The sequence below is a fragment of the Oncorhynchus kisutch genome, linkage group LG18 (assembly GCF_002021735.2).
Source record: "Oncorhynchus kisutch isolate 150728-3 linkage group LG18, Okis_V2, whole genome shotgun sequence".
In the NCBI taxonomy this organism is placed as follows: Eukaryota; Metazoa; Chordata; class Actinopteri; order Salmoniformes; family Salmonidae; genus Oncorhynchus; species Oncorhynchus kisutch.
In genome coordinates this window covers 28231306-28245532 of record NC_034191.2, presented here as the reverse complement: position 1 = coordinate 28245532, position 14227 = coordinate 28231306, and the positions used below count along the sequence as shown (strand labels likewise).

At 43.7% G+C, this 14227-nt stretch overlaps 1 protein-coding gene across 2 annotated transcripts in view; it reads left to right on the top strand.

Annotated features, from left to right (window-relative positions):
• The window catches only part of pitpnm3 (PITPNM family member 3), a 137237-nt gene that overhangs the window by 45537 nt on the left and 77473 nt on the right, over positions 1-14227 (top strand). The window contains exon 4 of one of the 2 annotated variants that reach the window (XM_031796225.1): positions 13640-13710. In XM_031796225.1, coding sequence (XP_031652085.1) covers positions 13640-13710 — 71 coding nt within the window. Of the gene's footprint in view, positions 1-13534; positions 13711-14227 lie in introns of those variants that run through there. The other variant, XM_031796224.1, reaches the window with a different exon arrangement.

Below are 14227 nucleotides of genomic sequence, written 5' to 3'. Positions count from 1 at the left end.
TGTTACAAAAAAGTGGGTGTGAAATGTCACTGGTTCTATTTATGGCACTGTACTGTAGTGATCTGTACAGCACCAGAGTGACCTCATGGTTAGGTCATTCTAGAATGGAACCCATCTCGGCTATTCCATTACAAAAGCTGTTTGAAAGGTTACTATACATTCTGCAGTATTGTAGTACTGCAGGTAATTTATTGTACCAGCATCCAATTTTCATCCTCCATGATTTGACAAACAACATGCCTTTGTTTTTGTACTGGACGGTGGGCTACGTCCCAAAATGGCACCCTATTACCTATAAAGTGCAGTACCTTTAACCAGGGCCCATATAGGGCTCTGCTCAAAGGTAGTGCACTCCATAGGGAATAGGGTGCCATTTGAGTTGCAGACGTGACTTTGATAGGAAAGCAACAGTTGCTGTCATAGCCATCAATGGCTGTACGGTAATGGCTGTAACCACTCCATGTAATTATCCCTGTGATATTGTGTTACACACTCAGCCCCCTTAGTGAATTTGATGGCTGGTCCCTCATGACTTATAATTGACGCTAATTTAATAGTTTTTTAGGCTAATTGTGTGTTGGGTAGAACTATATGTGTTTGCATGGTAGGGAATCCAGACAATCACAGCTTGCAAAGGGAAACCAGCCATGTCTCGGTCACCGACGTCTTGCTCCCGGACAGGCAAAACACCTTCTTCGCTCGCTTTGAGGATAAGTGCAACCGACGCAGGCCGCTCCTGAGGACTGTGAGCTCTCGTTCTCCGTGGCCGACGTGAGTAAGACATTTATGCGTGTTAACCCTCGCAAGGCTGCTGGCCCAGACAGCATCCCTAGCCACGTAATCAGAGCATGCGCAGACCAGCTGGCTGGAGTGTTTACGGACATATTCAATCTCTCCTTATCCCAGTCTGCTGTCCCCACTTACTTCAAGATGTCCACCATTATTCCTGTACCCAAGAAAGCGAAGGTAACTGAACTAATTGACTGTCGCCCCATAGCACTCACTTCTGTCATCATGAAGTGCTTGGAGAGGCTAGTTAAGGATCTTATCACCTCCACCTTACCCGACACCCTAGACCCACTGCAATTTGCATACCGCCGCAATAGATCCACGGATTATGCAATCGCCATCACACTGCACACAGACCTATCCCATCTGGACAAGAAGAATACATTGAATAGAACTCAGCATTCAACACCATAGTACCCTCCAAGTTCACCATTAAGCTCAGGACCCTGGGTCTGAACCACGCCCTGTGCAAGTGGGTCTTGGACTTCCTGATAGGCCACTAGGTGGTGAAGGTAGGCAACAACACCTCCAGTACGCTGATCCTCAACATGGGGGTTCCACAAGGGTGTGTGCTCAGCCCCCTCCTACTATACTCACTGTTCACCTATGACTGCGTGGCCACGCACGCCTCCAACTCAATCATCAAGTTTGTAGATGACACAACAGTGGTAGGCCTGATTACCAACAACGGCGAGACAGCCTACAGTGAAGAGACGAGGGCCCTGGCGAAGTGGTGCCAGGAAAATAACCTCTCCCTCATTGTCAACAAAACGAAGGAACTGATCGTGGACTTCAGGAGACAGCAGAGGGAGCACCCCCAATCCACATCGACGGGCCGCAGTGGAAAAGGTGAAAAGCTTCAAGTTCCTCGACGTATACATCATTGACAATCTGAAAGGATCCACCCACACAGACCGTGTGTGAAGAAGGTGCAACAGGAGGTTGAAGAAATTCAGCTTGGCCCCTAAGACCATCACAGACTTTTACAGATGCATTCTGTTGGGCTGTATCACCACCTGGTACGACAACTGCACCATCCCCAAATGAAGGGCTCTCCAGAGGGTAGTGCAGTCTGCCCAACGCATCACCGGGGGCACACTGCATGCCCTCCAGGACATCTACAGCACCCAGTGTCACAGGAAGGCCAAGAAGATCATCAAGGACCTCAGCCACCTGAGCCACTGCCTGTTCACCCAGAAGGCAAGGTTAGTACAGGTGCATCAAATCTGGGACCGAGAGACTGAAAAACAGCTTCCATCTCAAGGCCATCAGACTGTTAAATAGCCATCACTAGCTGGCCTCCATCCAGTACCCAGCCCTGAACTTAGTCACTGTCACTAGCCGGCTACCACCCAGTTACTCAACCCTGCACCTTAGAGGCTACTGCCCTATATACATGGGCATGGAACACTGGTCACTTTAATAATGGAACACTGAATTATTTTATAATGGAACACTGGTCACTTTAATAATGTTTACGTACTGTTTAACCCATATCATATGTTTTTATTTATACTTATTTATTTATTTATTTAACCAGGTAGGCTAGTTGAGAACAAGTTCTCATTTACAACTGCAACCTGGCCAAGATAAAGCATAGCAGTGTGAACAGACAACAGCACAGAGTTACACATGGAGTAAACAATAAACAAGTCAATAACACAGTAGAAAACAAATAGTCTATATACACTGTGTACAAAAGGCATGAGGAGGTAGGCGAATAATTACAATTTAGCAGATTTACACTGGAGTGATAAATTATCAGATGAACATGTGCAAGTAGAGAGACTGGTGTGCAAAAGAGCAGAAAAGTAAATAAATAAAAACATATATATACTGTATTCCAGTCAAGTCCATCCTATTCAACTATTATTGTACATGTACTATTATATCCTACATATTCATCAGATATACTACATATTCTATTCACATACTGTCCATAATGTCTATACATCCCATCAAATATATACAGTACCAGTTAAAAGTTTGGACACACCTACTCATTCAAAGGTTTTTCTTTATTTTGACTATTTTCTACATTGTAGAATAATAGTGAAGAGATTTAAACCATGAAATAACACATATGGAATCATGTAGTAACCACAAAAGTGTAAAACAAATCAAAATATATTTTAGATTCTTCAAAGTAGCCACCCGTTGCCTTGATGACAGCTTTGCACACTCGTGGCATTCTCTCAACCAGCTTCATGAGGTAGTCACCTGGAATGCATTTCAATTAACAGGTGTGCCTTGTTAAAAGTTAATTTGTGGAATTTCTTTCCTTCTTAACGTGTTTGAGACAATCAGTTGTGTTGTGACTAGGTAGGGTTGGTATACAGAAGATAGCCCTATTTGGTAAAAGACCAGTCCATATAAGCAAATAAGCAAAGAGAAACAACAGTCCATCATTACTTTAAGACACGAAGGTCAGTCATTCCGGAAAATGACAAAAACATTGAAAGTTTCTTCAAGTGCAGTCGCAAAAAACATCAAGTGCTCTGATGAAACTGGCTCTCATGAGGACCACCACAGGAAAGGAAGACCCAGAGTTACCTCTGTTGCAGAGGATAAATTCATTAGAGTTACCAGCCTCAGAAATTGGCAATTAACTGCACCACAGATTACAGCCCAAAATAAATGCTTCACAGAATTCAAGTAACAGACACATCTCAGACACATCTCAACATCAACTGTTCAGAGGAGACTGTGTGAATCAGGCCATGATCGAATTGCTGCAAAGAAACCACTACTAAAGGACACCAATAATGAGAAGAGACTTGCTTGGGCCAAGAAACACAAGCAATGGACATTAGACCGGTGGAAATCTGTCCTTTGGTCTGATGAGTCCAAATTTGAGATTTTTGGTTCCAACCGCCGTGAGACGCAGAGTAGGTAAACGGATGATCTCCGCATGTGTGGTTCCCACCGTGAAGCATGGAGGAGGAGGTGTGATGGTGTCTGGGTGCTTTGCTGGTTACACTGTCTGTGATATATTTAGAATTCAAGGCACACTTAACCAGCATGGCTACCACAGCATTCTGCAGCGATACGCCATCCCATCTGGTTTGCACTTAGTGGGACTGTCATTTGTTTTTCAACAGGACAATGACCCAAAACACACCTCCATGCTATTTGACCAAGAAGGAGAGTGTGGAGTGCTGCATCAGATGACTTGGCCTCCACAATCACCCAACCTCAAACCAATTGAGACGGTTAGGGATGAGTTGGACTGCAGAGTGAAGGAAAAGCAGCCAACAAGTGATCAGCATATGTGGAAACTCCTTCAAGACTGTTAGAAAGCATTCCAGGTGACTACCTCATGAATCTGGTTGAGAGAATGCCAAGAGTGTGCAAAGCTGTCATCAAGGCAAAGGGTGGCTACTTTGAAAAATCTCAAATGTACTGTAAAATATATTTTGGTTTGTTTAACACTTTTTTGGTTACTACATGATTCCATACCTATGCTATTTCATAGGTTTAATGTTTACACTATTATTATACAATATAATAAAAATTTGATTTAATGACTCCAACCTAAGTGTATGTAAACTTCAGACTTAAACTGTATAGTTTTTTTCAACCATGCCACAAATTTCTTGTTAACAAACTATAGTTTTGACAAGTTGGTTAAGACATCTACTTTGTGGATGACACAAGTAATTTTTCCAACAATTGTTTACAGTCAGATTATTTCACTTATAATTCACTGTATCACAATTACACTGGGTCAGAAGTTTACATACACTAAGTTGACTGTGCCTTTAAACAGATTGGAAAATTCCAGAAAATTATGTCATGACTTTAGAAGTTTCTGACAGGCTAATTGACATAATTTGAGTCAATTGGAGGTGTACCTGTGGATGTATTTCAAGGACTACCTTCAAACTTAGTGCCTCTTTGCTTGACATCGTGGGAAAATCAAAAGAAATCAGCGAAGAGCTCAGAAAAAAATTGTAGACCTCCACAAGTCTGGTTCATCCTTGGGAGCAATTTCCAAACGCCTGAAGGTACCACCATCTGTACAAACAACAGTAAGTATAAACACCATGGGACCACGCAGCCGTCATACCACTCAGGAAGGAGACGCGTTCTGTCTCCTAGAGATGAACGTTCTTTGGTGTGAAAAGCTTAAATCGGTTTGTAACTGCACATGGAGACAAAGATCGTACTTTTTGGAGAAATGTCCTCTAGTCTGATGAAACAAAATAGAACTGTTTGGCCATAATGACCATCATTATGTTTGGAGGAAAATGGGGGATGCTTTTAAGCTGAAGAACACCATCCCAAACGTGAAGCATTGGGGTGGCAGCATCATGTTATGGGGGTGCTTTGCTGCAGGAGGGACTGGTGCACTTCACAAAATATATCATGATGAAGGAAAATGTGGTGGATATATTGAAGCAACATCTCAAGACATCAGTCAGGAAGTTGAGCTTGGTCACAAATTTTACTTCCAAATGGACAATGACCCCAAGCATATTTCCAAAGTTGTGGCAAAATGGCTTAAGGACAACAAAGTCAAGGTATTGGAGTGGCCATCACAAAGCTCTGACCTCAGTCCTATAGAACATTTGTGGGCAGAATTGAAAAAGTGTGTGCGAGTAAGGAGGCCTACAAACCTGACTCAGTTACACCAGCTCTGTCAGGAGGAATTGGCCAAAATTCACCCAACTTATTGTTGGAAGCTTGTGGATATCTACTTGAAACGTTTGACCCAAGTTAAACAATTTAAAGGCAATGCTACCAAATACTAATTGAGTGTATGTACAATTCTGACCCACTGGGAATGTGATGAAAGAAATAAAAGCTGAAATAAATAATTATCTCTACTATTATTCTGACATTTTACATTCTTAAAATAAAGTGGTGATCCTAACTGACCTAAGACAGGGCATTTTTTTACTAGGATTAAATGTCAGGAATTGTGAAAAACTGAGTTTAAATGTATTTGGTTAAGGTGTATGTACACCTTCGACTTCAACTGTAGTTGTCCTGTTGGAAGGTGAACCTTCACCTCAGTCTGATGTCCTGAGTGATTTTCATCAATGATCTCTCTGTACTTTGCTCTGTTCATCTTTCCCTCGATCCTGACTAGTCTCCCAGTCTCTGCTGATGAAAAACATCCCCACAGCATGAACAATTTAATACATTTTAGAAAAAGGCTGTAACTTAAACAAAATGTGGAAAAAGTCAAGGGGTCTGAATACTTTCACGGAAGCTCACACCACTCTACATAGGACCATTCAAGATCCTGAGTCACATCAAACCTATCGTCTCCAGCTTCCCAGGTATGAGGGTCTGTTCATCCTTCCATGTCTTCCGTCTCAAGCTGGTAAGGACTGGTCCCTTCTCTCCCCCACACCTGCCCCTCCATCCCCCTCGACTTGTCGACGGTCGCCCGGCCTACACTCTCCGGCATCTGTTGGAGGCTCGTCGGGTCCGAGGCACCCTGCAGTACCTGGTGGACTGGGAGGGCTACGGCCCCAAGGAGCAGACTTGGGTGCCTGCCCGGGACATCCTGGATCCCTTCAACCAACTATGTGGTGGTTGCCCTGGCTCCAAGGGGGGGGGGTGAAGGTTCCACCTGTCACCAGAGGGCAGCTGAGACCGTCCTAGAGACATTAACGACACTCGGGTGTGTCCTATTTACTCATTATGATTTCCCTGTTAAAAGACGTGTGTTTGCTGTTGTCCTTTGCTGAAGCTTGAATTATGTGCCGTGTATGTTTGTCTCCTGAGTGAGTTTCCGCGACTTAGTGTTTTTTTCCCCCCAGTGTTACTGTGATCCTTCCGTTACCGTTAAAGTATTATGTTTATCGTTAACCGCTGATTCCTCGTCTGGTCTCTTCTCTGCACCTGGATCCAACCTCACCATGTCACACCCTGTAGGTAGCTGCTCTCTAGCACTACCCATTGTAAGTTGCTGCCCTCTCTAGTCCTACAGCCTGTAGGTATCTGCTCTCTCTAGCCCTGTCTACTACAGCTAGCTACTCTCTCTAGTCCTACCTACAACCTGTAGCTAACTCCTCTCAGACATGCACACAGAGGGAATAGTATCTTCCCCCTCCTCATCTATATTCACCCCATTGCCTCATTCTCGCCCCCAGCCAGCCAAGTCATTTTTTTTATACGCTGCTAGCCTAGCAGGCACAGTCTCCCTCACACGCTAATTCCCATTTAATTACTTTTTTCCATCTTTGCCTTATTGCAATTTCCTTCTTTAAACAGGAAATCCCCAAAGCATGGGAGCTGGGGAGACAAGGACCTTCTCTGTCTGGAATAATAAAAGGGTGTCAAAAAAGAAAGGCAGAGCAGAGCAGAGATAATGATAACAAGCAATATAGTCTATGAAGGAGACAGCTATAGCCGAGACTGTCCGGACTATTGGACTGCCTAATACGTCTTTACACTATACATCTCTCTGTTGGGATGGCGTGTTTGTTGATAACACTCTCATGTGTGTGTGTGTGGTGTGTGTGTGTGTGTGGGGGGGGGGTATCTGCGTGTGTGTGAGTGTGTGTAGCTGTGGATGTGTGTATGTCTGACAGAATGTGTTGTGGGAAGCAGATAATCACACCTAAACAACACTTATGTTGTCGTTCAGCTCCAGGTAAAGGAACAGGATATGAAATATACATTTCAATTGCAGTTAGACGTGACTGGTGCCGGTTAACAGCTTTATGACCGGTTATAGATTGTTATAGATGTTTACTGTTGATTGAAATATGGGCGTGCATGTTGATTTAAATATGTAGCAACAGTGTGAGTGTAAAGTCACAGTAGAAGCGTGGCAACTATTCCCTACGTAGTGCTCTACATTTGACCAGAGCCCTGTGGGATGCAGCCTGAGACTCAGCGTCTCTCATCCTCTGCACTGAGGGGCACATAACAGATAGGTTGGCCCACAGAGCAGCAGCAGCAGCAGCACATGGGTAGGAAGCAGCTGTGGCAATCAGGGACACAGATTGGGGTGGGAATGTGTGTGTTCACAGCTCTAAATAGGCATATGATTGTGCTTTGCTGTGTATGTGGGTGGGTGCGAGTGTGCATGCTTGTGTGTGTGCGTGCCCATGCTCCAGACACTTGTCCATCTGTGCTTGTGCGTAATGTACACTCACCGGACAGTTTATTAGGTACACCCGTTCACGAAAATGGTTCGCTCCTACAGACAGTGAGTCACACGGCCGTGGCTTGCTATGTAAAGCAGGCCCCGTTTCCTGTTGCGTCATGCTGATGGCAGAGTCAGGATTTGGCGTAAGCAGCAGCATGGACCAACATCCCTGTGGAACGTTCCCTGTGGAATGTTTCCGAACGTTTCCAAACATTCCTGTATAATCCATGTCCTAAAAAATTCAGGGTGTTCTGGAGGCAGATAGACCCGGTAATAAATGTGTATTCCCTTTAAACTGTCCAGTGAGTGTATATTCTCACCGCGAGGCACTTGAGTGTTCTGAGTGTTCTGTAATGGTGGTGAGCTGGTAAGCTCCCTGCCTGGTGTGTGTGTACTATACTGAGCTGTAGTGAGCTGTAGTGAACAGTAGTGATGGGGTAGGGGATCGATACAGTTACATATTGGGATATTATTTTTTACGATATATCCTATTGGATCGTTTTGACAATAATGCAATGTTATTTTTGTTCTAGTTAGCTGTACCGGTACCAAATCTCCAGTATTTTTCTTCATAGCTTGTTCTCCATCTTCTTTTTAAATAAGGAGCTAATTTGTTTTCAGCATATTTATTTCCATGACTGATCAAAACTCGTTTTCTCATGGTTCTCTCTTGTCCCTTTACAGCATACATATGGAGAGCAATATGTTTGGAACATCGAATCGCAATAAAATCACAGTATCGTGAAAAACAATTGTGAAAATCACAATACATAACATATCAGCACCTAAGTATCATGATATATCATATCTTGAGGTCCATGGCAATCCCCAGCCCTAGTGAACAGATGGAGATGGATGTTAGCATTCCTCCACTGTTCCAGGGCCAGAGACTGTCCGGACTATTGGAGGTACACAGACTACACAGAGGTCACAGCTCCATGTCAGATTGTACTGAAAAAAATCTTTCATTAGGATCAGCGGTCCCAAATGGCACCCTATTCCATATAGTGCACTACTTTTGACCAGAGTCCTATGGGGGCCCTATTCAAAAGTAGACAGTGCATACAGGGTGCCATTCCAAAATGGCTCCGAACAGTTTCTATGTATCACCCATTTTCCTGTACTTGTTCGATATCTGGTTAATTTCCAATGACATGCTCTGGAAAATGTACTGCATAACCCAGTTCACTGACTGTGGCAAACTGGCAATCATGTTGAGGGATCTAACTTTGTCATAAAAATGTATTGTGATTCTATTTTGGTGTCTGTCTGTGGTATTGGGAGGCTAGTGCATAGCTAGCATTCACTGGCTGGACCAAGCCAAGTGAATGTTGTTAAGGTGCTTTAGTGCTCTACACAAAAAACAGTGATGGCATGCGGTGAGTGAGTTGTCACATTGAATGAATACATTCCCTCCAGCACTAAGTGTACAGGGGGCCTTAGTCGTCAAATATGGCTCACCTTTAAGTGTTGTTCTGGGTAGGTTCTCTCAGGATCTACCTCACCAGTGAGGCCTCTCTAAGAGTTAGCCTCACAGTTCACAAGCCCTCAGTCTAAATGGAGCTGACATTACATAGCCCCGTGTGCCATATTCTTGGAAACATATTTTGAGTGTGTACAACTTTTTCATTGGAAATCTGTATTCTGTAAACTCACTCTGTCTCTCTGGCCTGACAGCAACTTCACAATATTAGGAGGTTCTCTCTCTCTCTCTCTCTCTCTCTCTCTCTCTCCCTCTCCCTCTCTCTCTGCTGCCTCTAAGCTGATAGAAATCTGGCATTGTGGCAGTAGGTGTAGGAACCAGGGGATAGAGAGAGAGAGAGAGAGACAGAGAGAGAGAGAGAGAGAGAACTTTGCAATAGGCAGGGACAGGAGACATGGAAGGACAGCAACATGGTTTAATTTAATTTATGGAGGAGTGACATCCTGAGACACAGTGGCTGAGACAGAACGAGACAGAGGGATAAAGAAGCAAATAAACACCCTTCCTCCACTAGCTAGTACTGACATACTGCCAATATCCTTCCTCCACTAGCTAGTACTGACATACTGCCAATATCCTTCCTCCACTAGCTAGTACTGACATACTGCCAATATCCTTCCTCCACTAGCTAGTACTGACATACTGCCAATATCCTTCCTCCACTAGCTAGTACTGACATACTGCCAATATCCTTCCTCCACTAGCTAGTACTGCCATACTGCCAATATCCTTCCTCCACTAGCTAGTAGTGACATACTGCCAATATCCTTCCTCCACTAGCTAGTACTGACATACTGCCAATATCCTTCCTCCACCATCTAGTACTGACATACTGCCAATATCCTTCCTCCACTAGCTAGTACTGACATACTGCCAATATCCTTCCTCCACTAGCTAGTACTGACATACTGCCAATATCCTTCCTCCACTAGCTAGTACTGACATACTGCCAATATCCTTCCTCCACTAGCTAGTAGTGACATACTGCCAATATCCTTCCTCCACTAGCTAGTACTGACATACTGCCAATATCCTTCCTCCACCATCTAGTACTGACATACTGCCAATATCCTTCCTCCACTAGCTAGTACTGACATACTGCCAATATCCTTCCTCCACTAGCTAGTACTGACATACTGCCAATATCCTTCCTCCACTAGCTAGTACTGACATACTGCCAATATCCTTCCTCCACTAGCTAGTACTGACATACTGCCAATATCCTTCCTCCACTAGCTAGTACTGACATACTGCCAATATCCTTCCTCCACCATCTAGTACTGACATACTGCCAATATCCTTCCTCCACTAGCTAGTACTGACATACTGCCAATATCCTTCCTCCACCATCTAGTACTGACATACTGCCAATATCCTTCCTCCACTAGCTAATACTGACATACTGCCAATATCCTTCCTCCACTAGCTAGTACTGACATACTGCCAATATCCTTCCTCCACTAGCTAGTACTGACATACTGCCAATATCCTTCCTCCACTAGCTAGTAGTGACATACTGCCAATATCCTTCCTCCACTAGCTAGTACTGACATACTGCCAATATCCTTCCTCCACTAGCTAATACTGACATACCTCCAATATCCTTCCTCCACTAGCTAATACTGACATACTGCCAATATCCTTCCTCCACTAGCTAGTGCTGACATACTGCCAATATCCTTCCTCCACTAGCTAGTACTGACATACTGCCAATATCCTTCCTCCACTAGCTAATACTGATATACTGCCAATATCCTTCCTCCACTAGCTAGTACTGACATACTGCCAATATCCTTCCTCCACCATCTAGTACTGACATACTGCCAATATCCTTCCTCCACTAGCTAATACTGACATACTGCCAATATCCTTCCTCCACTAGCTAATACTGACATACTGCCAATATCCTTCCTCCACTAGCTAGTACTGACATACCACCAATATCCTTCCTCCACTAGCTAGTACTGACATACTGCCAATATCCTTCCTCTCTCTCTCTCCCAGTTTCTCTCTTCCTGCTCATCTCTCTCCCTACTGCTTCCTACTCCATTCACTCCCTTTACTTTCCCCTCTCTCTCCTCTCTCTCTCTGTCTGTCTGTCTGTCTCTTTCTCTGTCTGTCTGTCTGTCTGTCTGTCTGTCTGTCTGTCTGTCTGTCTGTCTGTCTGTCTGTCTGTCTGTCTGTCTCTTTCTCTGTCCGTCCGTCCGTCCGTCTGTCTGTCTGTCTGTCTGTCTGTCTGTCTGTCTGTCTGTCTGTCTGTCTGTCTGTCTGTCTGTCTGTCTGTCTGTCTGTCTGTCTGTCTGTCTGTCTGTCTGTCTGTCTGTCTGTCTCCCTATCTGTCTGCCTCTATCTCTGTCTGTCTGTCTTTCTCTCTGCCTCTGAATCTCTTAGATATTCAATTATACAGAAAATTGTTATTTGTTTATCGTTTTCTCACGCTATTAAATAATAAACTAAGATTGGTTATGATTATCCTATAAAACACTATTTATTATACAGCATTTTACCAAATGCAAAAATTCCACATTTAGTACTTGCAAACAAACCAAATGTCCAATTTGTTCCTGCGCTATTACATGACTCAAGAGGCTGAAACTGAAGTGAATGTGATGGCTTTGAGAGTGTGGTTGAGATGTTGTATAGGTGACAAAAGACATATTGCTTCTGAGTCCTGGCACCCTTAACTCCTGACTTGGAGGAGTCTAGAGAGGGCTTTCTGAGCAAATTCATTCGTTTAGGTTAGAGACAGCCAGTGAGCCTATGTGCCTCTGAGACTTGTAATGCACATATTGGCAGAACATGAGAGAGGGACGCCGCTGTGAAAGAAAGTGAGGGAGAGATAATAAGAAAGGTAAAAAGTCAAAGAAAGAGGGAGGGAGAGTTTAGAATCCCTTGGTAACCTGGATGGATTCCCTGCCGTTAGCTAGGCTGCCCAGCTGCAGGAGAGGCTTACCGAGGGCCACGGGAGACTGCTTTTCACCACTCAGCTTCCCTGTCACAAATAGGATTACATCAATGCACTTCAAAATGATACAAAAATGTCTTATTTATAGTAAAGTAGGCTTCTGTCTGTCTACAACCAGCTGTGCTTGTATGTAGACTTCACTGCCGATTACATGCAGGCTCCCCTGTCTACCGTGGCTCTATTTTAGCAGAACTTTCAGGGTTGTGAGTTGGGTTCACTCAACCCATTTTTTTTACTCTATGTTACAACTCCTGAATAATTGAGAGGTTTGTTTTGGTTGCAATTATCTAATGTTACGTAAGAAGCAAAAAGGCTTCATTGTAAATATGCAGAGAATCTCTGATCACACATTTATTTTAAATGTATGACTAATCTTGTACTGTGCTCCCTGTACCGGTCCAATAAATTAAAACACCAGCTCTCATTGTTATTCCACCTCCCACTTACAAAGAAACTTCTCCATTGATTTGCTGTGGCTAACATTTTGACCAGAATAGTGCAGTGGGTCTGCTGAGTGTTGAAATGGAGGGAGGCAGGCAGGAGGCAAGAGGTGGCCGGAGTCAGAGTGGCTGGCAGGCAGGCAGGCAGGCAGGCAGACAGACAGACAGACAGAGTAGGGCAGGCTGTGGGCTGGGAGCTGACAGGCTGTGAGTGTGTGACAGCCTCCCCTGGCAAACGCTGCCAGGGGGAGAACAGATAAGCAAGCAGGAAGTAAAGCACAGAGCCGAGAGAGAGAGAGAGAGAGAGAGAGAGACAGAGAGAGAGACAGAGAGAGAGAGACAGAGAAATAAGATAACAGAGCATGCATAGGCCCAAGAGTTTGGCCAGGAGCCAATGGCTTGCCACACAAAATATTGCAGTGCCAGGCAGCTACTGTGGTGGGGACAGAACCATATGCCTGTATGAAAGGATTCTGTGTGATGAGTCAGTATTGACTTTTCCAGAGTATGTGCTTATGAGATTTGAGCTTAAGGGCATACAATATTTGGGGCTCATCTCTCAGATATGGAAGGAATAAAGAGAAAAGTTGAGGCTTTAGTTATACTGAAATTGGTTAGCTCCTGGGATCAATAATAATTGAAGTGTGAAGTGGCTCATGTATTGAGTTTTCTCTCTCTCTCCATTGTCTCTCCCTCTTTCTCTCCTTTCTATAGCTCTCTCACTCTTTCACTCTCTCTTCCCCCTACCCTCTCTCCTTTCTGTATCTCTCTCTCTCTTCCTCCCTCTTTCTCTATCTACAATTCTGTCTTTAATTATCTCTCTCTCACTCTCTCCTATCTTAAATCTGTAGGGAGCCTGTATCGCCTGGGGCGTCCTCGATGTGTCCCTCAGAGCAGCATCGACGGGTTAGAGGACATGGAGGTAGGAGAATCACAATACACTCTGATAAATAAATGACCAGTATAACTACCCTACACTCCGTCTGTTCATGAGGCATCTGTCTATTATCTATAGTATATATGAATGAGGTGTCTCTATTATCTATAGTATATATGAATGAGGTCTCTATTATCTATAGTATATATGAATGAGGTCTATTATCTATAGTATATATGAATGAGGTGTCTCTATTATCTATAGTATATATGAATGAGGTGTCTCTATTATCTATAGTATATATGAATGAGGTCTATTATCTATAGTATATATGAATGAGGTCTCTATATTATCTATAGTATGTATGAATGAGGTGTCTCTATTATCTATAGTATATACAGTGCCTTGCGAAAGTATTCGGCCCCCTTGAACTTTGCGACCTTTTGCCACATTTCAGGCTTCAAACATAAAGATATAAAACTGTATTTTTTTGTGAAGAATCAACAACAAGTGGGACACAATCATGAAGTGGAACGACATTTATTGGATATTCGAAACTTTT